General features: G+C 42.4%; 1 protein-coding gene and 1 pseudogene across 2 annotated transcripts in view; both read right to left on the bottom strand.

Annotated features, from left to right (window-relative positions):
* LOC149320554 (uncharacterized) overlaps positions 1–16,347 on the bottom strand; it is a 29,490-nt pseudogene extending 13,143 nt beyond the window's left edge. Inside the window, exons 1-6 of the transcript XR_016278091.1 lie at positions 16,245–16,347; positions 14,688–15,207; positions 13,544–13,670; positions 10,591–10,664; positions 9,148–9,274; positions 2,819–4,870 (exon numbers count right to left, since the gene is read on the bottom strand). The product of XR_016278091.1 is annotated as an uncharacterized LOC149320554 (transcript). The remainder of the gene's footprint in view (positions 1–2,818; positions 4,871–9,147; positions 9,275–10,590; positions 10,665–13,543; positions 13,671–14,687; positions 15,208–16,244) is intronic.
* A 4,202-nt stretch (positions 16,348–20,549) lies between these two features.
* LOC149320553 (uncharacterized) overlaps positions 20,550–27,409 on the bottom strand; it is a 21,335-nt gene continuing 14,475 nt past the window's right edge. The window contains exon 6 of the mRNA XM_089502983.1: positions 20,550–25,705. Coding sequence (XP_089359109.1) covers positions 23,073–25,705 — 2,633 coding nt within the window. The 3' untranslated portion in view covers positions 20,550–23,072. The remainder of the gene's footprint in view (positions 25,706–27,409) is intronic.

Genomic DNA, 27,409 nt, shown 5'->3' with positions numbered 1-27,409 from the left:
GTCCTCTAGAGGCAGGATTTCCGGGGCAGGACTTCTTCCCCCACCCTCCCCGGCCTTCATCTGCCCTTCTGGAAGCAGCCGAAGGCCCAGAATGGTTAGGAAGGAGGAGGAACAGGCACTTGCCTGTTTTTCCTCTTTCCCACCCTCTGCGTGCTAAAAAAAATGGCTTCACATGCCATCTCTGGCACACATGCCACAGATTCACCACCATGGTCATAGGGTATAGTTTCCAGACTCTTCACCATTTTGGTCATCCTACTTTGGACATGCTCCAGTTTCTCAACATGCTATTTGAATAACTGGACACAGTATTCCAGGTGAGGCCTGACCAAAGCAGAATTGAGTGGTTCTATTACTTCCCTCGATCTAGACACTATACTTCTATTGATGCAGACTAGAATTGCATTAGCTTTTTTAGCATCATACTGTTGGCTAATGGTCAACTTGTGGTCTATTAGGACTCCAAGATCTTTTTCACATGTACAGTACTGTTGTCAAGCCAGGTGTCCCCCATCCTATTGCTGTGCATTTCATTTTTTCTCCCTAAGTCTATTCCCACATTTCTCTTGTGTTGAAATTTTGTTAGTTTTGGCCCAGCTTTCTAATCTCTTAATGGCATTTTGAATTTTGGTCCTGTCCTCTGGGATATTAACTACTCCTTAATTGTTAGTAAGTTAGCTACTCCTAAATTGATAAGTTAGCAACTCCTTAATTGTTAAAAAGTTAACAAAAACTTGCATAAACGAAAACACTTTGAATCTTCTAGAAATCACTTGAGAATTACTTCAAAATGCCTCCAGCAATGTTTTTTTCTCTCTTTCACCAGCCTCTACTGTTCTTGGGTTTTACATTTTGGTAGCTAAATTTATGTATCTTGGTTTACAGGGGAGGGTAGGATGGTTAAACATGCTTGGGTAGCTGATGAAGCAGGTTTATCTACTTTCCCCTTTTGTCTCTGTTTTGCTGTTCACACATGCTCAAGAAAGGATGCAGGAGGCAGCTGCTATTCAACTTGCCTGTTGCAGGAAGTAGATGACAAGGTTAACATGAGTCAACAAGATATGAGAGCAGTGGCACAAAGGAAAAAGAAGAATAAGCTACAATGTGTAGAAGCCTAGTATGTAGATGAAGAGAAGTAATTATACCATTCTGCTTTTTGTCAGTGCTTTCCTGGAGTTTTGTGTTCATTTTTCGGCATTATTGCCTTTAAAGCCCTAAATGGCATGGGTCCAACTTATCTTTGGGATTGTCTCCTTCCGTATAATCCACCCCAAGCACTCAGGTCATCTGGGAGGAATCTGTTGCAACCTATAAAAACTAGATTGTATGCAACAGCCCAGAGGACCTTTTCAGCAACCGTTCCCAGATTATGGAATGGCCTGCCAGACGAGATCAATCACGTTACCACATTAAACAGCTTCAAAAAAGCTGTTAAGACAGATCTCTTCCGTCGAATAGATAACCAGCCACCAAGTAAGTTGAACCTGTTGCTCCATCATCCCTCCCACAGTCATGGTTGATCTGATTTATTATTTTAAGGTTTGTTTCAATCTGTAATCGTTTAATTGTATTTGGGGGGGGGGTATTGGGATTCAGGATTGACTATTTTAACATGTAAGCCACCCCGGTTGTGTTACACAAAAGGACAGAATATAAATAAATTATAAATTATAAAAAAAACCCTCTATTTTGTTTTGTATTCTAATTGTGTAATTTGCTTAACTATTGTATAGTTTTATACTTTCAAGAGTCTTAGGTTGTATGCCATCGACAGGTTTTAGTATTGAATTGATGATGTCTGTAAAGTGACATTTAAATAAAAGGTGCAATATAAACAAACATTAATAATAATAATAATAATAATAATAATAATAAATACAAGTATCATCTGGTCAGCTTCCCTGGGAGGAATTGGGAAGCAGGGAGAATGACAGGGGTCATCACAAGGGCACGTGGCCTCTTATCAAATATATATGTGTGTGTATCCCATTACAAGGAAGTCCTCCATGCTGCCCCCTCTTCCTCCCATGTCCAGGCTGCATTCAAGGGGGAGACTGAGAACAGTGACAGGGAGCCCCACCCAAGCTGCTGGGCGATGGGGGTTCCCCCTCCCCTTCCCTGGGTGTCCCTTCGCCTCCTCCTCCTCCCTCCCCCTGCTGCCTGGGGGTAGCCTGGCTGTATGATGGGAGAAGGCCCTCTCCTCCCACTCCCTGCTGCCTGGGGGACGTCCACTCTCCTTCCTCCCTCCTCCAGTGACCCCCTCAGTTCCTCCCGCTCCCTGCATGTGGATGGTCTGGCTGGCAATGGGGGTTCCCCCTCCCTGGGGGTCCTTCCTCCCCCTCCCTCCCCCCTGGGGGTGGCCTGGGTGAGTGATGGGGGCTCCCTCCCCCTCCTCCAGTCTCCCACCAGTTACTCCACCTTGCAGATGCTGGCAAACCGTCAGGAAGAAACTCTTCTGGAACATGGCCACATAGCCCGAAAAACCCACAAAAAACTATAGATGCCAGCCATGAAAGCCTTTGACTTCACATCTAAGAGTTTATTAGAACTCTTTGCCAAGTTTATATGAAGACAGTGGTTGCAGTTCTTTCCTTCCTTGGCTTCCCTTAATAGCATTTTTTGTTTAAATTTAATCCCGTCTCCCCTAAATACCTCTTCAATTTTTCTTAGGGCATTTCCACCGCACCCACCCCCAAATGTTTGGGCACAAAGCATCCTTGGATGGGAATCTGTATTTCCATTTTCTGGAAACACAGTTGGGCTTTCTCTGAGTTCACTTTGGTGGAATTATTATTCTTTAATGTTTATTATTATTAACCCGCTGAAATAGTTGACAGTGAAATGCCACATTCCTGGCATTTGAATAGTTTCTCTCACATGTGGATTCTCTGGTGTTTCACAAGTTCTGACTTAGAAACAAAAGATCTTTCACACTCCTGGCATTTGTATGGTTTCTCTCCTGTATGGATTCGCTCGTGGGTCACAAGGTAATCCTTGCGAGCAAGACATTTACCACACTGCTGGCATTTGTAGGGTTTCTCTCCTGTGTGGACTCTTTGGTGTTTCACAAGTTCTGATCTCGAAACAAAACATTTATCACACTCCTGGCATTTGTATGGTTTCTCTCCAGTATGGATTCTCTGGTGCTTCACAAGGCCTGCTTTCAGAGCAAAACATTTCCCACACTCCTGGCATTTGTATGGTTTCTCTCCTGTGTGGGTAATCTGATGGGTGAGAAGGCCTGAATTCTGAGCAAAACATTTTCCACACTCCTGGCATTTGTACGGTTTCTCTCCTGTGTGAATTCTCTGATGGTTGAGAAGACCTGTTTTCTGAGCAAAACATTTCCCACACTCTTGACATTTGTATGGTTTCTCTCCTGTGTGGGTTCTCTGGTGGCTGAGAAGACCTGAATTTTGAGCAAAACATTTCCCACAATCTTGGCATTTATATGGCGTTTCTCCTGTGTGGACTCTCTTGTGTTTCAAAAGGTATGAACTTCGGGAAAAACATTTCCCACACGCTGAGCATTTGTATGGTTTCTCACCAATGTGGACACTCTGATGCCTCAAAAGGCTACCTTTTTGAACAAAACATTTCCCACACTCCTGGCATTTGTTTGGTTTATTTCCTGTGTGGTTGCTCTGATGCCGCACAAGTTGTGAACTGTGAACAAAACATTTTCCACACTCCTGGCATTTATAAGGTTTCTCACCTATGTGGACTCTGTGGTGTTTCACAAGTTGTGGTTTGGAAACAAAACATTTCCCACATTCCAGGCATTTGTATGGCTTCTCTCCTGTATGCACCCGCTGATGAATCACAAGATCTCTTTTCCAAGCAAAACATTTTTCACACTCTTGGCATTTATAGGGATTCTCTCCTGTGTGGACTCTCTGATGGCCTAGAAGGGATGAACTCTGACGGAAACATTCCCCACACTCCTGGCATTTGTATGGCTTCTCTCCTGTATGGAGTCTTTGGTGCTTGACAAGGCCTCCTTTCTCAACATAACATTTGCCACACTCCTGGCATTTGTATGGTTTTTCTCCACCACTGTGGACTCGATGGTGCTTCACAAGGGCTGTTTTTTGAGCAAAACATTTCTCACACTCCTGGCATTTGTATGGTTTCTGTCCACTGTGGACTCGCTGGTGCTTCACAAGGTCACCCTTATAAGAAAAACCTTTCCCACAATCCTGACATTTGTAGGGTTTTTCTCCTGTGTGGGTTCTCTGATGATTTAGAAGATTTGAACTATGAGGAAAGCATTTTCCACACTCCTGACATTTGTACGGCTTCTCTCCTGTATGCACCCTATAATGAATCACAAGGTTTGCCTTTTGAGCAAAACATCTGCCACACTCCTGACATTTGTATGGTTTCTCTCCTGTATGCACCCTCTGATGATTCACAAGGCATGCCTTTTGAGCAAAACTTTTGCCACACTCCAGGCATTTGTACCGTTTCTCTCCTGTGTGGATTTTCCAGTGGCTCACAAGGTCCCTGTGTACTTTCAGATGTGCCATTAGCAATGAATGGTAAGCAAAGCATTTCCCACATTTTTGACATTTGTATGGCTTCTTTACAGTGTTGGCTTCTTGGTGGCTCACACTGTACAGTTTATAATCAAACCCTTTCACAGAACCATCACATCTAATGGGCTTTTTTTCAGCATGGAGCCTCTGGTAAGGCACAAGTGCCATATTTTGTGGAACACATTTCCCAGATATATTACATTTACAGGGGTTCTCTCCAAGATAACATTCCTGTTCTGAATGTTGGGCTTGCTGGTGGCTGGTAAGTTCCAAGTGTTGCCTAGAACAATTCCCATACTTAGCACATATGTGTGTTTTCCTCCAGTTTTCTCCTGCAAAGAAGACAAACAGAAAATAAAGTATTTGTAAATTTGTGTTGAAAACAATTTAAGGGTATGGGAGAGGTATTAAAGACTAAAATATTAAAGACAAAGGCATCCTCATAACAAAAGAGATACTATTCCCCTTCTTACAGCTAGCTTAGGTCTAGACCATAAGAACTTGTCTCAGTTTTCAGAGAGGGCTTTCTCCATCTCACTACTTTCCCAGGCTTTGCTAGTGAAGACAATGGAGAGAGCCTTCTCAGTGGTGGCTCCCAAGAGTTTCACTTTGCCCCTTCTCTGGTGTCTTTTCACCAGTGGGCAAAGGCCTTCCTGTTTAAACAGGCCTTCAGCCTTAACTGACCAAGGTAGAGGAATAGGCAATTAGGTATGCTCTTTTTTATTATACAGTATGTATTACAAAGAGTTTTATTCCTTTTATCTTAATGTCTTAAACATAGGGTTTTGATTGGGTGGTTTAATACTTTTTAACTTTTGTGTTGTTTTATATATATTGTATTGTGTTATAAGTATGACAGGCCAAGGGAACTCAGTATGTCTGAAGATGAAACCTTGGGAACAAGAACCTGGCTGCCTGGATTGCTGCTTTGAGAGAACAGAGGCGTGGGAGAACAGTCTGAGGAAATGGAGCTTCCTGTTAGAACTCAGTAAACAAGGGTCCTCTGGGACTGCATGGAGAATCTAAGACAGGAGTGGAAAACATGAGTTCTCTGTGCCATACACAGCCCTGCCCTGCCCTGCCTGGTTTTGTTACTAGGTTTTAAAAATAGTAATAAGGGTCAATGGAAATTGAAGCCAATCAGGAAGCAGTTAATAGCAAGTTTATGTTCTACCAAAACACCAAGTGAAAGGACTTATTACAGCTAAATTAGCCTGATGTTCCTCTATAAAATTTAACATATTGTTCAAATTCATAAATTATATGATACACACAGTTCTGTCTATATGAAGGGCCCATGCCTCAAAATACAGGAATTTTTGGCATAGTATTTTTCTACAGAAAAGGAAATGCTTTGCAATCTTCAAACAGGACAGTCCTTTCAATAAGGAACATCTACCAGATCTTTAAAGGGACAAACTTTCCCACCCTCAAATAAGTGACAGCCCTTATAAAAAGGAGTACATGGCAAGCTATATGGGTGAGTCTGTGTGTTTCTCTGTGTGTGTGCAATTGTGTTTCCCTTTTTTTATATGACAAGGAACCTCTGATATTTTTTTAAAAAAATATTTGCAAGAAACCTTTTCTCTTTTTTTTTAGAGTTGGTAGGGACCACAAAGGCCATCTACAATGGACCCTTTGAATCTGCTGAGGTTTAGTTTTTTGTGAGTTTTTCAGGCTATGTGGCCATGTTCTAGAAGAGTTTATTCCTGACGTTTCGCCACCATCTGTGGCTGGCACCTTCAGAGAATGCTTTCCTGGAAAGGAGTCACACAGTATATATACAGTACAGCGCGCCTGCACCATACACGGGCGCGCCATACGCAGCCTTGAGCATACGCGCTCAAACCGCGGGGTGCATGCTGGGCGGAAGGGGCGGAGCGTCCCATTCAATTGAATGGGCGCACATGCCCGTTGCGCCCCGCGCGCTCCCGCGCCGCCGTGCACGAGCCCCATTGTTTCCAATGGGGCTCAAGCATAGGTGGAATTCGCCTTACGCGGCGGGATCTGGAACAGATCTCCCGCGTAAGGCGAGGACGCACTGTATACCCAACTCCTTTCCAGGCAAGCATTCTCTGAAGATGCCAGACACAGGTGCTGGCGAAACTTCAGGAATAAACTCTTCTAGAATATGGCCACACAGCCTGAAAAACTCACAAAAAACTATGGATGCTGGCCATTAAAGCCTTCGACTCCCGCTGAGGTTTGTTTAAAGGACCTCTGTGGATTCAAAATGTGTGGATACTCAAGTCTCCTTAAATACAATGTCATAGTAAAATTTTGTCCCTTATATAAAATGACAGAATCAAGGTTTGCTTTTTGGAATTTATATATTTTTTCAATATTGTCAAGCTGTGGTTGGTCAAATACATGCCGACTGCATTCCAATCCCCTGCCATACAAGAATACAAAGCTAAAGCAGTCTTGAAAGATGCCCTTCCAACTTCTGTTTAAAGACCTCCAAAGAAAGTGAGTCCAACAACCTCTCAGGCAGTCCATTTCACAAACAGAAAAAGAATAAATAGAATTAAAAATTTGCTGTCCTTTCATGGCACCCAAAAGGCTCCTGAGTAAGTCACCAGATACTTGTAGGGGAGAACAATTCACCACAGAACACCAGACATATTCTGTTGGCAGAGACAGAAGTGGAGTTCCATATACATTATGCACTGCAGTTGCACAGTGGCAGCCAGTCACTGATGTGTGTTCTTCAATGTTGCTAGATGATGGTGGTGGTGGTGGTGGTGATATGCATGGAGCTAAGTGAAGTTTATGTTCCCATGTTAAAGCAATGCTTGGCATAAACATCTGCATGGGGAAATAAGGCAATGCTAGAGAAGAAGTGTAGTATAGGTGTTTGAGTGTTGGACTGTGACTTTGGAGACCAAGGTTTGAAACCCAGCTTGGCTATCTAAACCCACTGGGTGGCCTTGGGCAAGTCACACTCAGCCTCAGAGGATGTCAATGAAAAATGGCCTCTGAAGAAACCTGCCAAGAAATCCCCATGATAGTATTGCCACAATTTGGAAAATGATTTGACCACAACACTCTGTCCATGGAGGGGTGAAGATGGTTCACTCTTGAAGGCTAATAGATCCTTCAGGATTCCAGAAAGACTTAGAGGTTTTTATGGCTGGTGTGTGTACTAACCCTGCAAGGCCTCTGGGTCTAGGTTATAAAAGGGCTAACTCGGGGAGATGGCTCAAGATGGCCAGTGGGAGGTATGGAGGTGGACAGACCTGATTGGCTCTAACATTCACAGAGTGTTGTTAGCCAGTCAATGGAAGGTGAGAAGATGGGGAGTCCTGATTGACTCTGACTCTCACTTGGGGTCTGTTAACTAGGGGAGGTTTCTGGAGGTTAGAAGGAAAGAGAGAAATTTGCAGTGAAAGCAGGGACTAACTGCTGTGCTCTGAGAAAGGGAAGAAAGCCTGAAAAAGATCATAGGAAGCCAGAGAGTGTTTAAGTAGGTGGATTAGGTTCATAGGTCTTTGGGAAAAGGGTTGGACAACATGGTTGGCAACAAGAAGAGTTGGAGAGCAGTGGGTTGTTGTTTTTAATCAACCTGTTAAACCTCTGTGTGTGTGTTTATTTATTTTACTTTTCACAACCAGGGAAAGGTAATTTGAAGCTTCTTCTTATAATTACAGTTACCTTTTACTATATAATTTTCCTATTTTTTTAAAAAAGGAGTTTGCATTTTAAATGCCTATTTGATTTCTTGAGGGATTGTGAAGGGGAAGCTGTGGCCACAAGTTCATTCATTCATTTAGAGTATTTATACCCAGCTCTTCTGCCACAAAGGATCTCATAGCAGCTTACAAATTGTTCATTAAACAATTCCCTGACCTCAGGCTTACAATCTAAAAAAGACTTAATTCAAAAGGAGAAGGGAATGGCAGTGGGGAAGGGGATCGTTAAGCAGATTCTGCCAGTTCTTCTGTCCCTCCAAGGCCAAGGCGGTGGCAGCTGGAACAAAGGGAGGGCCCTTCACCTCTCTCAGCTAGGCATGTTGGAGCTGTGTCTGCCTCCTCTCTCTCTCTCAAACCAGGGTGGTGGCAGTTGGAATGGAGGGATGGCCCTTCATTTCCATGACCAGTACTGTCAGCAACCAACTAAGTATTATTCTGTTTCAATGGCCATTAAAGGATCAAGGGAGGGGGTGTTGAGCTCTTACACTATCTAGGGCCTGAGAGATATTAAATATCCACAGAAGGGCTTGGTGGCAGCACTTATGTGCTGTTTCACTGGGAAGAGGAGGCAAGTAAGGTAGATTTCAGCCACATCCCACAGCCCCTTTTCACCATACCTCTGCTCTTGGGAGACCATGTTAGCAGCACTGCTACCATCAGGATAGCTTCTTGCCTTATAGAAGAACGCATTCCCACCACAGTTCAGAACAGAAATTATCATCAACAAGGAAACACAAAATCTTTATCCTGAGATCCCATAATCCCACAGGTCTCATCTGTTATCTGCATATATAAGGCTCATCCTTTTCCCATTTGAGCTGAATCAGGACCATATTCCAAGTAATATAGCTGTTAGTGCCAATATTATAAATGCATTTTAAGACAGAAGACATAATCAGGGAAAGAGAGAGCCTTACCAAGAGAAGTCACAATCCCATGGATATCCACTGTGATCTGCTTATGCAGGGCTCTCTGTTCAGGATCCAGTAAGGCCCACTCCTCTGTCGAGAAAGACACGGCCACTTCCTCAAAAATTACTAGGGCCTAGAGAAGAAGAAAAAGGTTCTTGCTCTTACTTGACATCAAGGTAACTGTTGCTGTAAACATCCGTTCTGGATCAAGAGGAGAGAAACGGGGTCTTATGACGCTTCGTCAAAGATTGCCTTTGGTGCAGTTCAACATTTAGAACTTTGTTGGGGCTTGTTTGTCACTTAGTTTTGGAGAAACAGTGAAACTGGGCTGGTGACACAGATGGACCCCTATAAGTTAAGAAGAGCTAAGGAGAGACACTGAGAAGCAGTTACCACAATTATTGCCTTCACTGCAGCAGCAGTGGGGGGAATTAGTATTTATTTTGGCCCTGCAAGTGTTATTATGAGTGATAAGGAAAACAGATCACTTATAGAGAGTAAAACTCAGCAAAGGTGAATTCAAAGTCAAAACATTTGCTGATGCCATTTTTTGGCAGGAAGGGAGGAGATCCAGTTTCAAAGACTGAAATTCTGAATGACATGTTTAGAAAATCTGGACAAACTGCAGGTTTTAAAATTAATAAAGTTAAAAATAAGTTTATTACAAAAAGTATTCATAACAAAGAGAAAAATGAATTGAAAGAAAAAATTGGGGTTGATATTGTTAGAAAGGTAAGGTAAATTACCTGGAATTTGATTTAACATCCAGTAATAAACATTTATACCAAATTAATTACTTAAAAGTATGGAGAACAATAAAAAATAAACTGGAAGTTGGAAATCACTGAATCTGTCCTTAATGGACAGAATCTTGATTAAGATGAGTATTCTACTAAAAATTCTATTTTTCTTTCAAATGATATCAAGTATTACAACCAATATATGGTTTAACCAGTGTTGGAAAGATATTTCAAAATTTATTTGGAGAGGCAAAAATAACAATAATAATTTTAAAAAACCACACACACACACACACAACCAAAATATAATATAAAGTCATGACTGATCAGAAGGAGAAAGGAGAGTTTGGTCTTCCAGATTTTAAGTTGTACTATGAAGCAGCATGTATGGGATAGATAACATCTTGGAAAAAGAAGAGAAACTCTAATTCAGGAGTCACAAGGCTGAATACAGAGGCATTCAAACCTAGAGATTTCAAAGGGAAGTCCTCCAATCTCTGGGGCCAGTATAGTTATCTCACATTCATTTTTTTTCAAATCTCAACTTCTCTCCATTCGGAAGATGAAGATGATGGCCAATTATTACAATTTTGAAAAATCCCAAAGCAAACAGAAACAAAATTCTCCCTTGGCGCTGAGAGGGATGTGATCTGAGAAAGTGGAACCCAGACTGCTCAAGGCCTCTTGTTCCAGGAATCTTTCTCCATACCTGATCTGGTTCTGTATCACCACAAAGAAGATGAAGAGATGACTGAATCCTTGTTGGTAGCATCATTCTAGCCTCTGTGGGAAAGACCAAGATGGGGGGAATCTGGTCACATACACAAAATTTACAGCTACAGCCTTAAACAAAGACTCACTAAGAAATACAGGCCCAGTTCAGCCAACAAAGTCTCTAACAAAGAAGCTCCTTTTTACAAGGACATTGTATGTCCACCCTGCCTCCCATTTCCTCTTCATCCTCTGTACAGCTAAAACTATTTTAGCAACGTGCACTGGAAGGACAGTGAAAGAGGGCTTGAAAATACAGGGTTTTCAATGTCTGGTTGCAACTGGAATAAACTAAAGCTAAAAAAGCCAATGTGATTTTAGGCAGTATTAATAGAAGTATAATGTCTAGATCAAGGGAAGTAATAGTGCCACTCTATTCTACTTTGGTCAAGCCTCACCTGGAATACTGTGTCCAGTTCTGGGCACCACAATTCAAAAAGGATGTTGACATGTTGGAGCATATCCAGAGGAGGGCAACCTAAATGGTGAAGGCTCTGGAAGGCCTTATGAAGAAAGACCTAAGGAGCTGGGTATGTTTAGCCTGGAGAAGAGATGGCTAAAGGTGCTATGATAGCCATGTTTAAGTATTTGAAGAGGTGTCACACTGAGGATTGAGCAAGCTTGTTTTTCGCTGCTAGACTAGGACCCGGAGTGATGGATGCAAGCTACAGGAAAAGATTCCACCTAAACATTAGGAGGAACTTCCTGAGAGTATGATCTGTTTGGTAGTGGAATACACTCCCATCAGAGAGTGGTAGTCTCCTTCTTCGGAGGTCTTTAAACAGAGGATGGATGGCCATCTCTCGGGGATGTTTTGATTGTGAATTCCTGCATGGCAGGGGGTTGGACTGGATGGCCCTTGTGGTCTCTTCCAACTCTATTATTCTATGCAACAACATCCTAACGCTGAAAAACCATGGAATTTTACTCTAGGTGAACCTACTGTGTGTGCCTACCTCCAGAATTCCTTACTGAGCTGAGAAAGAAAATGGAAGATCAGACAAGCATTTTTAAAAAGCACTGACCTAGGAATTTGGCCACCAAAATAGAAGAACCTGCTAGTGAAAGAAAAAGGCATTTGAAAAGCCCTTCCAAGGGGTTGTAGAAGATTCAAAACCTTTTTATTGACGCATGCAAAGCTTCCCTGACCTTGTAGTTTTACTTCACATGCACATCCTGTTAGTTTTGGATAAAAAGTGTGCTAAAATATGTTCATTTGCTCTTCTTTTTCTGTGGTTCAGAAACTCATCCTTAGTCTTCCAATATTATTTGTGCCTCTGGTGTCAAATTTTCTGTTAAGGAACGAATGTCCAGGAAAACATCAAGCTTGTTCATTGAGGTACATCTTTATTGTGCTGGAAGTCTGGAACACGAGAACCCTTCCAGCCATGAAACGCTGAGGACACTTGGGTCTAGTGATTCAGGTGTTGAACTGGGGCTTGGGGAAATCCAGATCTAATTTCCCCTGAACCCTGAAAGTCACTGGGCAACCCTGAGCCACCTGCCCTTTCTCAGCCTGATGTATCTCATGGGGTTGTTGTTGTGCCAGAGATGCATAAAGTCACCTTTCACATGAGGAAATTAGTATTGTTGTGCTGTGCAACCCTTGGTTCAAATGGCAATGTTTGGCACCAAATGTGCAACTGCGTGGACAACAGCAAGCATGGTGGGACTGCAAGCACATCAGGCAACAATGTCCCACTGATTCTATAGTGGAACCTGGAGGACAGAGAGTAACACAAGCCAGTAAAATGTGTAGCCAAAGAGTCTCAAACCTTGGTCTCCAGAGTTCAAACCAATGCTCAAACCACTACACATTGCTGGCTCACAGAGTCACTTTAGGATATTTATTAGTAAGAAATTATTTGAAGACACACAGCAACAGCAAATACTGATTCAGAGGTTAATGAACTAGGGGAATGCAACCAGCTTCTCTCTCACACACATATTCTGACCTACATCTCAGGATGGTTGTTGTGAGGATAAAGTGCCCTTGAGTTTCAGGAAGCAAAGTTTGAATATCAATAAGAACATAAAGCTGTGGAATATCATATTAAGAGAAAAATTCACTGAAACAGGAAAGGTTACTAGAGACAACCAAGACCTTTCCAAATTCTGTGCAACATGCTGAAAGTTTTTTAGTTCCACAAATAAAAAGCTCAGCGTTCTCTCTCTCCCTTCCTCACAAAGAATCATAGAGTTGGAAGAGACCACAAGGACTATCTATTCCAACCCCCTGTCATACAGGAACTCTCAATCAAAGCAAATGTTGCTATTTGGAAAGATTCTGTATTATATTTTCGTCAGGTCAGCTTGAGATTTGTTGGCTAGATAGTCAAGCAACACAAACTCAACACATCTCCTTGTACGCTCTTGGATGAGTTCTTTGCTGTTTTTGTTGCTTCTGTAAAATAAATCTCTGCAAGTGGAGATATGCATTGAATGTACTACAGATGAATGGACCTTGTGTGGAAGGACAACTTTTTTTGTAACCAAATGTACACCAACAGATGCATCTGTAAGCCCTGTGACTCTACATGCACAACTCCACTTCCACAATTTTATGCTAAATATGAATGTTCTACTTCAGATGTTCTACAAGTTCAATGGCTTTTATTGTGGAAATTAGAGCCAGCGTGGAGTAGTGGACAATGACTTTGGAGACCAGGATTCAAATCTCCGCTCGGCCAAGGAAGCCCTCTGGGTGACCTTTGGCAAGTCATACTCTCTCAGCCTCAGAGGAAGGCAAGGGCAAGCCCCAGTGAACAAATTCTACCAAGAAAACCCTGCAATATGTGCATCTTAGGGTCACCTAAGTTGAAAACGACCAGAAGGCACATATCAATAACAACAAAGAGATCCACAGGATTCTGGACAGTGTTTATCCTTACCTTGCAAGGGGACCCCTCCATCACACTCCTGCTTGATCTCTCTCCATTGGGGACTCTGCCTTGTATCCAATGGCATGTCCTCTGCCACAAGGAATTCAGAGTGAACTTTTCCTAGGAGATATTTCATCTGAAACAGCAGTGAGGGTTCAAGACATAGAATTTGAAGAAGGATGAGAAAACAGCAACATTATTTGGGAAAGGGACTTGGACTTATGTGGTATGAGATATCTGCCCTCAACCAAATCAGGAAAAATCAGCAGCTCATTCGACCTACTTGAAAAAGGGTCATATAAAATAAGAGCTCAACAGATAGAATACAAAAGGTCACTTTTAAAAATTAGTCCTCCCTCTGTTCTCGCGGTTTTCGGACTTACGTCCCTCACTAACGCATGAGGGACGAATGGCGAGAAAAGGAATGGGGCTCATGCCCACGGTGCATCCCTTTGCCTATATTCAAGCCAATGGGGCTTGAATATAAGCAAAACTCCAATTTTGTGAGGGAGTGTGGAATGGATCCCCCGCAAAAAAGAAGGGGCAACTGTATTTGCACTAACTTTATTGTATATGCTGGAATACAAACAATTCCAAGGAGCTAACAGCAGCAGCAAATCACACATGCAAGGAAGAATTTTAACATAAGGAATTACAAAACAAAAAACCTATTGAACCTGCATACATATATCTATCTGTACAGTCTGTTGCCACAACGCTATTGTTGTTAAATTATTATGATGGCTTTGGAATAAAAATAAAACAAAAATAAGTAACTCAGCAAGGAAAAACTCAGCAAGGGTAAAAGAGGGAGAGTGAGCCACCTGCCAGAGTGGCTGGAAGCCCATTCTGCTCCTGAATACATCAAGGCCATATTCTGGCAATGCAGTAACCACAGGGAAAGGTCTAGTTGTGTGGCAGTGCCAGCAGGAAAACCTGGCACTTTCTTGGAAACTTGGCACACACTTTTAAAATCCATCAGAGACTGTGATTCCACTTCATCCTCCCCACACTACCCCCTCATCGAAACCAAACCTGGGGCCCCTCAATTTCTAAAGGACCTCTTAAGGAGGCCTCTGCCCCTTCAGTCTTCAGAGGACTCCAAAAAGGAAGCCCCAGAGCCATCACATTTGCATGAGGAGGAAACACTCACCTGCAGCTCTTTCTGCTCCTTCTCTGCCTCTGCCTGACTCAGGAGGAAACCCTCTGCCAGGGCCACCGCCTGGGAACAGGTCTTGGCCCCACATTCCCTAACCCATTTCTCCATCTCCGGGGGCAGAATGGCCAGGAACTGCTCCAAGATGACCAGGTCCAGGATCTCATTTTTTGTGTGTCGTTCTGGCTTCAGCCACTGACAGCAGAGATGATGGAGTCGGCTGCAAACCTGTCGTGGTCCCTCAGCCTCTTCGTAGGAGAACTGCCTGAAGCACTGGCAATGGATATCTGTGCTGGCAAGGTTCTCACCCAAGAACCTTTCCAGAACTGTCTTCTCCCAGAATTCCCCAATGCTCTCAGCACTGAGACCATCAAGACCTCTTCTTCCTTCAGGACCACCTAAATCTGTTCCATCCATCTTTGTTCTTTTACACCAATGAAGCCATAAAGAGAATCCAAGTTATTCTTTCTCCGAGTCTTGAGACAAATACGTCCCTAAGATGCTCTGCTGCAACACCCTGTAAAATCAAAATATTGTTGCATTATTATTGATATTATCAGGTATTCCTAAAGCACCATAAATGTACATTATTGTGTTAGGAATTATTACCCTGGTACTAGTACCCTAGTAGTACCAGGTCCTGCCTGATCTTGGAAGCTAAACAGGGTCAGCTCTAGTTAGTACTTGGATGGGAGGCTGTCAATGAATCCTAGGTGCTGTCGGCTGTATTTCAGAGGAAAGAACTGGCAAAACCACCTCTGAATATTCCTTGCCTATGAAAACTTTATGAAGGAAAGACAGTCTGAGAAGTTCTTTCAGCTGAGAACCAGTATAAACTGATTGAAAAGCATCAATAGAGAGAAAAGCAAGTTAAAATCATATCCATTTACACTCTTTACATGCACTATTATATTTTATACTGTACAGTGTATAAACTATAATTACGTCACATTTATCATATTATCCTACATTCCACATTCAGCAGCTCTTAAAAGTCTCAGGGCAGTTCCCACTCATTTTATCAGGGCAGATGGCAGTCCGATTTCAGAAACTTCAGTTAGTTCAAAGCATGGCTGGCAGGCTGCTGCATCTAGGAGTGGGCAATTCCTTCCATTGGTTGCCAGTTTGTTTCTGGGCAACGTATAAAACCTTAGTTGTTACCTTTAAAAGACCTACATGTTTGGGGTGACCTGCAGGATAGCTTTCTCCCATATATTCTGCCCCATATACTCAGGGCTCCTGGGAAATTACTACTTCAGTCAGCAAAAAGTAGACTGACTTTTACCCAGAGGATGTTCCCTTAGGCCTGTTTGGATTTGTTTTAATGTTTTAAAAAAGCATTTGTTATTGTTCCTTGCTTTGATTCCCATGGAGAAATAAAAGAAATACAATAATTGTATATCATTATGATTATTATTCCCTCTGGTTCCTTCCTTCCTTCCCTCTTTCCCCAGGGTCCTCAACAAACAGGTGTCAGTGAAGAACACAACATCAGTTGAAACACACACCAATTTAAAAGAACAAACAGGAGACACGTGTTTCAAAGCAACCTACCTTTAGAATTCATCATTTAACATTTACAGCTTTAAAAACCATCTGGAGAAGCCTGAGGGGAGAGACTGGACTTCAAGGCTGGGTTCATTTCAGACAGCGGTGCCCCCCCCCCCCCCCCAGCCTTCCTCCTCTTCCCTGGCCTTCACTCTGGAAGGGAGGCCCAAGGAGGGGCCTTACCCCCCCTCAGCTGCTGGGTGATAAGGGTCCCCCGTTCACCCTCTGGGTCCTCCTCCTCCTCCTCAAGGGCTGCCCCTCTCTCTTCCTGGAGCTCAGGGGGAGAAAGAGAGGGAGGACTCTCTGGGAGGCTCCTACTGCTATGCAACTCTGTAGGCCGCCTCTATTGCTCTGAGCCCTTGGCGCCCCCTTGGAACCCTAGAGCCCAGAAGGGCTTTCCGCCCAGCCCCTGCCCTGCAGGAACCTTCCGGGACGAGACGAGCTTCCTGCTCTGGAACACTTGGGGCCTAAGTTCTGGCCTCTCTAGCCATCTCTGCTGCTCTGGGAGACTGGAGCCCATCCTGTCCCCTCTAGGAATCTGCTTCTCTCCCCCTTAACCCTTCCTTCTCCAGACCGGCTGCAGATCTTTTTTTGGGTTGGAGGAACAGTGGTCCCTTTAAGAGATTTTGGACTTCAGCTCCCAGTTTGGGATTCTGGGAGCTGAAGCCCAAAATCCCTTAAATAGCAAGAGCAACTGCATTTCTATACCACTTATCAGTGCATTTAAACACTTACCAGTGCACTTAAGCATTCTCTAAGCAGTTTACAAAGTGTAAGCTCATTGCCCCCAACAATCTGGGTCCTCATTTTAGCAACCTCCTGGGAAGGATGCAAGCCTGAGTCGAGCTTGAGCCCTTTCCCTGGTATTGAGCTCACAACCGTATGGTTTTGAGTGAGTGGCTGCAGTATAAGCATTGAACCACTGCGCCACCAAGGCACAGTTTAGAGACCCCTGGTTTGGAAGAACTGGAAGGGCCCCTGCTTAGGATGGAGCCTCCCTCCCCTTTTGGAGGGCTAGGAGCTTTCCTTTTTCTATAGGCTGGTGGCCCAAAAAAAGTTCCCCCAGTATTGGGGCATGGAGTCTTTTTAAAAACAAACAAACAAACAAACCTTATTTTTTTATTTCTCCTTTTCCAGATGCATAAGATAAAGCAGAATGCACACTAAGAAGATATGAGAAAATAGTAAATCTTTGGAAGGAGTAACAAGAAAGTACAAGGAAGAAAATATCACAGGGATTTCTGGGGCTGAAAGTATGTGACTCACCCAAGGTCCCCCCCCCCCCCAAATTGGGTTTCCATGAAGGTCCCCATGATGGCATTAAAGAAAACTGAGTTACAGTGGTACATGCCTTGGTTACATTCCTGTTTGGACTACTGTAATGTGCTCTACTTGGGGCTGCCTTTGAAGAGTGTTTGGAGACTTCAGCTGGCTCAAAGAGCGGCAGCCAGGCTGCTAACACAGGGCAGGAGATAGAGACCACACAATGCTCCTGTTGAAACAGCTCCCCTGGCTGCCACTTGGTTTCTGGGCACAATTCAAAGTGCTAGTGATGACCTACAAAGCCCTATATGGCTCAGGCCCATGCTATTTGGCAGACCGTATCTCCTTGTATGAACCGGCCCTTCTCTCCGTCCCACCGCCATCACAAGCACATCACAAGGTGGGGATGCAGGAGAGGGTCTTCTCAGTGGCTGCCCCTGGACCATGGCCCTCTTTCCCAGGGAGGCCAGAACGGCCCCTTCCTTGATGGCCTTCAGCCAACAGGCAAAGACTCCTCTTCAGGCAGGCATTCAAAACAGAAAGCTTTTAAAGAATGTGCCGGGGTGTCATATTGTTTTAATGTGTTTTAAACATCTTTATATTTTTAACTGTATTTTATTATTTTAACATGTCATTTGTTTCAATATTGTAATAATTTGATCCTATTACAATATACTAATTTTGTATGCTTTTAATTGTACTGTCTTTTTTAATGCTGTGAGCCACCCTGAGTCCCAGTTTTGGGAAAAGGGCAGGCTATAAATATTATAACAACAACAACAACAACAACAACTTTCTTCCTTTGGATGTAAATCACCTTTTGCTTTTGTGGTTAAAGGGTGATAACATAGCTTTGTTTAACTATCTGAAGGTGTGTCATCTTGAGGCTGGAGCAAGCTTGTTTTCTGCTACTCTAGAGGACACAGAGCAAGGGATGGAGGCTATAGGAAAAGAGATTCTACCTAAACATTAGGAAGAACTTCCTGACAGTAAGGGCTGTTCAACAGTAGAACAGACTTCCTCAGAGTGGAGTTATTATAATAATAAAAAAGGATTTTTGAGCATAAACAATACTCGTAGCTGTAATCACGCACTCCACCATTCTGCCAAGCTATTTCTTCATCTTCTAGCCTTCCAAGTAGATATAGTTCTGGATTCTTTTGTACTGAAGTTTTGTTCTTTTTAATTTTTTAAAAAATTAACATTGAAATCACCTTTAACATTTGACAATCACACAAAATTACACCAAGGGTCACGTGGCCAAAAAACACCCCACCACCTAAACATTTAAACCAGGGGTAGGCAATCTTTTTGAGCCGGGGGCCAGGTTGCTGTCCCTCAGACAACTGGGGGGGCCGAAGCCAAAAAATAAATAATTAAATATTTTTTTTTAAAAAAATTAAATATATAAATAAACCAGGACAAATGTAGGACAAAATTTTCAAATGGAAGACACTTTTTTTAAAAAATGGAGGACACGCGAAAAAATTGCTGATTTTTTAAAAAATCTTAATATAAATGCATGTTTCTGAGGCTTCTATAGACAATTGTCCCCCAAAGGCCCCGGCGGCAATCAGCGGCAGGACTGGGCTGGGGCTGGTCCCAAGGCCTTGCCGGGCCGCATCCGGTCCACGGGCCGCAGGTTGCCTACCCCTGATTTAAACCTTTCTATTCCTTTTGTACCTTCTGTCATTGGCTTCAACTCAAATTATACATCAGATTTCATTAATGTAAAACTTAAAATTAGGCTCCATATTTATACATTTACCATTATACATTTACCATATGATAATTAACCGTTTTTGCTCATTTCAAACCTATTACAAATGTTGGATCCCATTCCTTCTTCAAATACTTTATCAGTGATTCCCAATCCTGTTCAAATTTACTTAAAACTGCATCAATTTATCAGTCTCCATATAGTCATATAATTTCCAAAATCATTCTTGTATCTCTGGTCCATCCTTTTTCCATTTTGCTGCATGTAATACTCTGGCTGCAGTCCATCGGGACGGCCCTGAAGGGACAGAGCCCTCCCTCCACGGCCAACTGTCATCGTCCAGCCTGGAGGGAGTGAGGGGGTGGGTAGGGGCTAATTTTGTATTGCAATTTTTATTGTACACCACTATGATCACTGCGGAATAGCAGTCTATAAATAAAACTTCTTCTTCTTCTTCTTCTTATTATTATTATATAAAGTAAGTTTCCCATAGTTTCATTCTATATCATCATCTATGACCATACTCAATAGATACATTTTTGGGTCAGCATGTCATTTAATATTTAAGATATTTGTCACATGATTGTGAATCATGTTTCAAAATCCTGCTTTAACTACCAGGTGTGATAAAAAGGTTATTTCCAGAATCTTTAAAAACCATTTCATGAAGTCTTCATCAGTCTGCTATTTTTCTACGTCTTTTACATTCCTCTTCTGTTTAATCTTGTAGGGCTTTAATACATCTATGAAATACATTATACATGTCAAAAAATTCCAGTAAATAACCAAGAAGGAAAGAAATACAAGAAATAATTTACAAATCCAGTCTGGACGTTCTTGTGTGTATTTTCTCCCTTCGTGGCAGGAATGTGTTTTCAGCTCCTTCCAAAATGAGTTTGAATGATTAGAGCTCCAAAGGCTTGGTATTTCAAGGAGATGGCTTGCCCGTTTTTAAAAATGTAATTGTTAATGAGACAACTTACAAAAAGATTTACAATTTCTTCAAACCAATTGAAGTGACCTACTTCCCTCATCAGAGACCATAAGTGGTGGGTGTATATTAAAGAGATTTCAAGGTGTATTTTTTTAAAAGCCCGACTGGGGTTAACAATATTTGTTCTCTCCGTGTTTGTCTAGAATCTAGAACTACTTTATAAATAGCTACAGTACTATACTTGACTTGATTATTTAAACCACCAGGAAAGCTTTATTTAGTCTGAATTTCCAGAAGACTTGTCTCTGCAACAATTTAGTGTGAAGATCTAAGTTGTGAAACTAAAATTGTTGAATGGATTCAATGATGAAAAATCTTAAGGAATTGGGGCTATTGTTTTTCCTGTAAAAATTGTTTCCTAAGGAGCTATCACTATAATGATTCCTAATACAACTTTTATGCTAAGTTACACATAATTTTAATTTTCTAAATGTTTGACCAACATATAAAAGATTACATGGTCATACAATAACAGATTACATTTTTTCAATAGCAATAGGTAAATTGTTTTAATACAAACTTTTCATGAGTGTGTGGGTGTATGAAAACCTTAATCTTGAGACTCTGCTGAAAGCATGCACATTTTCCACACTGTTAATGACCCATAATAGATCACTTTGAGGAAATGTGTTTTACAGTATCTATATGGACAAGCTTCTCTTTCAAATTGGCTTTGGTTTGCTTTCTTCACTGTCCAGCTCTTACATCCATACATGATGATGGGGAATACAGTGCCTAGGATGATTCTAACTTTTAATGTTCACTTTTATATCTTTACACTTTAGGATGTTGCTGTGATCCTTCATAGCTACCCTTACCATTCCTAGTCTTCTGATTTCCTGACTGCAATCTCCATTCTAATTAATGTAGGATCCAAGTTATGGGAAATTGAATTTATGTAGTTCCTCCATGGTCACTATTGTTGCAGTCATTAAATTCAGCATTAATCCTGTCTTTGCACTTTCTTCCTTGACCTTAGTAATATTTCCAAGTCTGTGTTTTTCACTAGTAGTATAGTGTTATCCAGATATCTTAGGGTCAAAATACACTGCAGATATAAGCCACTTTGAGACTACTTTTCCTGCCCTAGTTTATCTGGCCCTGGAGACTTGGGCACCTTACAGACAGGCCTAAGTGGCGCCAGGAATACGCGCGAGGGGCGGTGCTTCCGGACGCGCCATGCCCCTCGCGCGTATTCCGTACAGCAAGATGGCGGCGCCCTATACAGACTGGCGGCGCCATCTTGATGTAACGGATGCGCAGCGTCCGGACGTCTAAACCCGGAAGAGCCGTCGCGAGTGCGCACTTTGGCACTTGCGGCGGCTCTTCCGGGTTGCCGGAAGGAGTGCGATTTCTGCACTCCTTTTTTGCAGCGCGGAGGAGTTGCGTGGTTTGGCTGCTGCGGCTCCTCCGCACTGCAACCGGCAGTGGCCCAAGACCGCCCCTTTTGGGCGGTCTGTAACGGGCCATAAATTGATTTAGAGTAGTCAGTACCACCACTTTACCTATTCTGTGTTGCATTTCCCCTATTGCAGCATCTGCTCAGAAGAAAGAGGAGATAGGTGGAAGGAACATCAACAAACTAAGGTCTGAAACACACTGTAAAAATAATCCCATTGGAAACCAATTTAATGGTTTTCTGCAGTGTGTTTCAGACCTTAGGAGGCTGAATATGAGTCAGCAATGTAATGCAGCAGCTAAGAAAACCAACACGATTCTAGGCTGCATCAGTAAGAGGGAGCAAACTTGTTTTCTGCTACTCCAGAGACTAGGACATGGAGCAATGGATTAAAACTACAAGAAAAGAGATTCCAACTCAACTTTAAGAAAAACCTCTTGACAGTAAGAGCTGTTTGACAGTGGAATATGCTGCTTCAGAGTGTGGAGACATCTATTTCTTTAGAGGTTTCTAAACAAAGGCTGGAAGGTGATATTTTGGGAGTGCTTTGACTGTGTCTTCCTGCATGGTGGCGGGGGGGGGGGGGGTTGCATTGGATGGCTCTTGTGGTCTCTTTCAACTCTATGATGGGATGATGTGGTGTTTGCACAAAGAAATATTATTGCCTGGCTGAGTAATAAGCAGATATGTCAGGAAGGTTGCAGGAATTTGTGTTAACCAAGGTCAATCTCACAGGAAGTTGGAAAGAGGCCTGTGTTGAGAGGGGCGGGAGGACAGCAGGGGAATGCGTGAAAGTTTTGGTATATGAGCAAATTAAGGAAAAGCCTGCAAACATATAGGAGAGAAACATTGCTTACTATATGCTTGCAACTGGGGATTATGGTAGTTCTGTCTACAGAAGTCAAGCTGTTAATTTATCTTGGGTGGTGAAATAAAGGTTTTGCTGTTACTATACAGAAGACTAGTTTATTGAACTGAAGGGAGTGGCAGGTTGTGACAATGAAATAACTACCAGAAAAATGTCAAATTCCTGGCATATGGTTTCCCTCTTAAATGGATTCTCCCATCCATCAGAAGAGTTGAATTCATAGCAAAAGCTTTTCCACACTTCTGGCATTTGTATAATTTCTGGCACGGGTGGATTCCCTGGTGTTTCACAAGTTCTGAATTGGGAACAAAACATTTTGCACATTCTTGTGATTGCTAAGCTAGTGTGTGCTTGTCTTCCTTTGTTTTCCCTTTCCTTTGTCATTATACTTACTTGTTGGGAACTGGAGGGTAGAATTGTGATTCTATGTTTTATTTCCTTTCTCTCCCTTTATTCTAAATAAACAAACCTTCCAAGACCAGAACAGACTGTTTCCTCAGCTTCACATCCAAACCCACATATGTTTGACAGCTGGATAAGGTGTGAGAGTTATGCCTGATAGCTAATGATTGAGCTACGGATGTGCTATCTCATGGCTGAGTGCAGTGTCCATCAGCCAAGTGGGTTTCTGGGCTGCCTCTGTCTGCCGGGCCCGGACTGTAATCATTACACTTTCCTATATGGATTTGCTGGTGGTTTACAAGGTAATCTTTGCGAGCAAAACATTTCTCACACTCCTGACATTTATAGGGTTTCTTGCCTGTGTGGAGTCTCAAGTGTTTCAGAAGGTATGCATTTTGAGCAAAACATTTCCCACACTCATTGCATGTGTATGGTCTCTCGCCTGTGTGGAGTCTCAGGTGTTTCATCAGACTTCCATTTTGAGTAAAACTTTTCCCACACTCTTGGCATTTGTATGGTTTCTCTCCTGTGTGGACACTCAGATGCTTCGCCAGACATACTTTCTGAGTAAAATATTTCCCACACTCCTGGCATCTGTATGGTTTCTCTCTTGTATGCACCTTCTGATGAATCAAAAGAACACGGTTGTAAGCAAAACATTTTCCGCACTCCTGACATTTGTAGGGTTTCTCGCCTGTGTGGAGTCTTGCATGTATCACAAGGCCTGCATTTTGGGCAAAACATTTCCCACACTCCTGACATTTGTAGGGCTTATTGCCTGTGTGGAGTCTCTGGTGTGTCATCAGACATCCATTCTGAGTAAAACTTTTCCCACACTCCTGACATTTGTATGGTTTCTCTCCTGTGTGAACTCTCAGATGCTTCACCAGACATCCTTTCTGAGTAAAACATTTCCCACACTCCTGGCATTTGTGTGGCTTTTCTCCTGTATGCACCACCTGATGAATCACAAGGGCTCTTTTGTAAGCAAAACATTTCCCACACTCCTGACATTTGTAGGGTTTCTCACCTGTGTGGAGTCTCCTGTGTATCACAAAGTTTGAATTTTGAGCAAAACATTTCTTACACTCCTGACATTTGTAAGGTTTCTCACCTGTGTGGACTCTCTGGTGTTTCACCAGGCATCCTTTCTGAGCAAAACATTTCCCACATTTTTCACATGTGTATGGCTTCTCTCCTGTATGCACCCTCTGATGAATCACAAAGTCACGTTGCCCTGCAAAACATTTCCCACACTCCTGACATTCGTAGGGTTTCTCACCTGTGTGGACTCTTTGGTGTTTTACAAGTCCTGACTCGGAAGCTAAACATTTCCCACACTCTTGACATTTGTACGATTTCTCACTTGTATGTATTCTCTCATGTTTTACAAAGTCTGATTTGGAAACAAATTTTTTCCCACACTCCTGGCATTTGTATGGCTTCTCTCCTGTATGCACCCACTGATGAATAGCAAGGTCTCTTTTCCAAGCAAAACATTTTTTACACTCCTGACATTTGTAGGGTTTCTTGCCTGAAAGGATTCTCTGGTGTTTCACAAGTTCTGAGCTGCGAGCAAAACTTATCACAGGTTTTTCTCCTGTGTGGACTCTTAGATGCTTCATTAGATGTCCTTTCTGAGCAAAACATTTCCCACATTCCTGGCATTTGTAGGGTTTCTCTCCTGTATGCACCCTCTGATGAATCATAATGGATGGTTTTCGAGCAAAACATTTCCCACACTCCTGGCATTTGTATGGTTTCTCTCCTGTATGCACTCTCTGATGAATCAGAAGGTGTCCTTTTTGAGCAAAACATTTCCCACACTGCTGGCATTTGTATGGCTTCTCTCCAGTATGCACCCTCTGATGAATCACAAGGTCTCTATTCCAAGCAAAATATTTTCCACACTCCTGACATTTGTAGGATTTCTCGCCTGTGTGGACTCTTTGGTGCTTTACAAGTTCTGACTTGTAAGCAAAACATTTCTTACATTCCTGGCATTCGTATGGCTTCTCACCTGTATGCACCCTCTGATGAATCACAAAGTCATGATGCCATGCAAAACATTTTCCACATTCCTGACATTTGTAGGGTTTCTCGCCTGTGTGGACTCTTTGGTGTTTTACAAGTTCTGACTTGGAAACAAAACATTTCCCACACTCTTGACATTTGTAGGGTTTCTCACCTGTATGTATTCTCTCATGTTTTACAAGGTTTGACTTGGAAACAAATTTTTTCCCACACTCCTGGCATTTGTATGGCTTCTCTCCTGTATGCACCCTCTGATGAATCACAAGGTCTCTGTTCCAAGCAAAACATTTCCCACACTCCTGACATTTGCAGGGTTTCTTGCTTGGGGGGATTCTCTGGTGTTTCACAAGTTCTGAGCTGCAAGCAAAACGTTTTTCTCTTGTGTGGACTTTTAGATGAGTCACCAGATGTCCTTTCTGAGCAAAACATTTCCCACATTCCTGGCATCTGTAGGGTTTCTCTCCTGTATGCACCCTCTGATGAATCATAACGCCTGCCTTTCGAGCAAAACATTTGCCACACTCCTGGCATTTGTAGATTTTCTCTTCTGCACAGACTTTCCAGTGGCTCACAAGGTCTGTGTGCACTTTCAGATGTGCCGTAAGTAGTGAATGGTAAACAAAGCATTCCCCACATTTCTGGCATTTGTGTGGTTTCTTTACTGTGTGGACTTCTTGGTGGTTCACATTGTTCAATTTATAATCAAAACCCTTTACAGGAATCTGACATCTGAAGTTTTTCCCTCCAGTATGCATAGCGCACACACGTGTTTTCCTCCAGTTTTCAGCTGTGAAGAAGAAAAACAGGAAAAAAATTTTTTTGTATTTGTGTGAAAAAGTATTTCAGGGTATGGGAAAGGGATTAAATCCAAACAAGCTGAAGACAAATGAATCCTAAAAACAAAATAAGAGATGTGATGCCCCTATCGTACAGTTTAGGTCGAGACTATCTGAATATTCCCTCCCTATAAATGCCTGTCTCAGTCTTATGATCTTCGGGGAGGGCTTTCCCTATCCCACCACCTTCTCAGGTTCAGCTGTGAAAACATGGGAGAGCTCCTTCTTGGTGGCAACTCCAAAGCTTTGGGACTCTCTCCCAACTTAGGGAAGTTCAAACTGCCCCCTCTCTTTTGTCTATTCCTCAGAAAGCAAAGACCTTCCTCTTTAAACTTGCCTTCAGCCTTAACTGACCAGGATAGAGGGATAGGCAATCAGATGTATGTGTGTATGTGTTTAATATGCAGTATGCATTACAAATGTTTTAATTAGATGTATGTTTTAATCCTTTTTAAAACTGGTACTACACTATTTTAGCTGTTGTGTTTTAATTTATATTGTAAGCTACTCTGAATCATAATTGGGAACAAAACAGAAAATAAATTTTGTCTTGTTTCACCTGCTTTTTCAGTTTTATTCGAACTACAACAAAAATACAACAATATCTGTTATGATCAGACCAAGGAAATTGCTCTGTCTGTGTAAAGATGAGATCTTGGGGCAAGCACCTGGTTGCCTGGACTGCTGCTCTCCTCTCTTGTTTGGGCCCTCCCTTGGACATCTAGAGCTGGAAGACCTAAAGATTGTAGTGCATGCACTGGAAACCTTCTGCAATGGACTTCTGCAATGCACTGTATGTTGGGATAACTCTGTACCAAGTTTGGAAACTTCATTTAGTTCAAAACATGACAGACTGAATACTGCAACATCTAGGGGTGATCATATTACACCAGTATTAAAATCACTCCATTGTCTGCCAGTTTCTAGGCAAGATACAAAGTGTTGATTATTACCTTTAAAGCCCTATATGATTTGGGTGCAGGTTACCTACAGGACTGCCTCCTCCCATATAATCTCCTTCTTTTGCTCAGGTCCTCTCTGGTGGACATTTAGTCCAGTCATCCAGGACTAGATTAGCGACTGTCAGCCAGAGGACCATTTGTTCAGCAGCTCCTAAACTTTGGAATGCCCTGCCAGAAGAGATTTGACAGCTGAATACACTGATTGAATTTAAAATAGCATTAAAGACTGGTCTCTTCCAGTGGACTTATTCTAGTGGTTTTTAAATTGTGAATTTTAAATGATGAATTTTAGATGTGGATAGTTTTAATATGTGTATATCTTATTTGTCCTTTTAAATTGATATGTTTTAATTGATGTAGTTTGTTAATTGTTGTTGTCCCCTTGCTCCATGGGGAGAGGTGGGTTGTTGTTGTTATTTGGGAGAAAGGTTTGCAGGAAGGGAGCGTCCTGTCTGAGCTGGGATTGAACCCTAGAGTCCAGTGGAGCTTGGTGCTCAGTAAAGATGGATCCTGTTGGATTGCACAGAGTGTCCAGGACAGGGATAGAAAACACATGATCTGTGAGCCACACACTGCCTTACCCTGCCTAGTTTTGCCTTCAGGTTTTCAAAACAATAATAAGAGACAGTGGAATTTCAGGATATGCTGGGTTGATAATCAGGAAGTGGCTATTAACAAGGTTGTGTTCTACCA

Source organism: Sceloporus occidentalis, unplaced genomic scaffold, assembly GCF_023333645.1.
Source record: "Sceloporus occidentalis isolate IW3139 unplaced genomic scaffold, rSceOcc1.0.p SCAF_1, whole genome shotgun sequence".
NCBI lineage: Eukaryota > Metazoa > Chordata > Lepidosauria > Squamata > Phrynosomatidae > Sceloporus > Sceloporus occidentalis.
The sequence above is the reverse complement of the archived record's forward strand: the minus strand, read 5'-3'. Positions and strand labels throughout refer to the sequence as shown.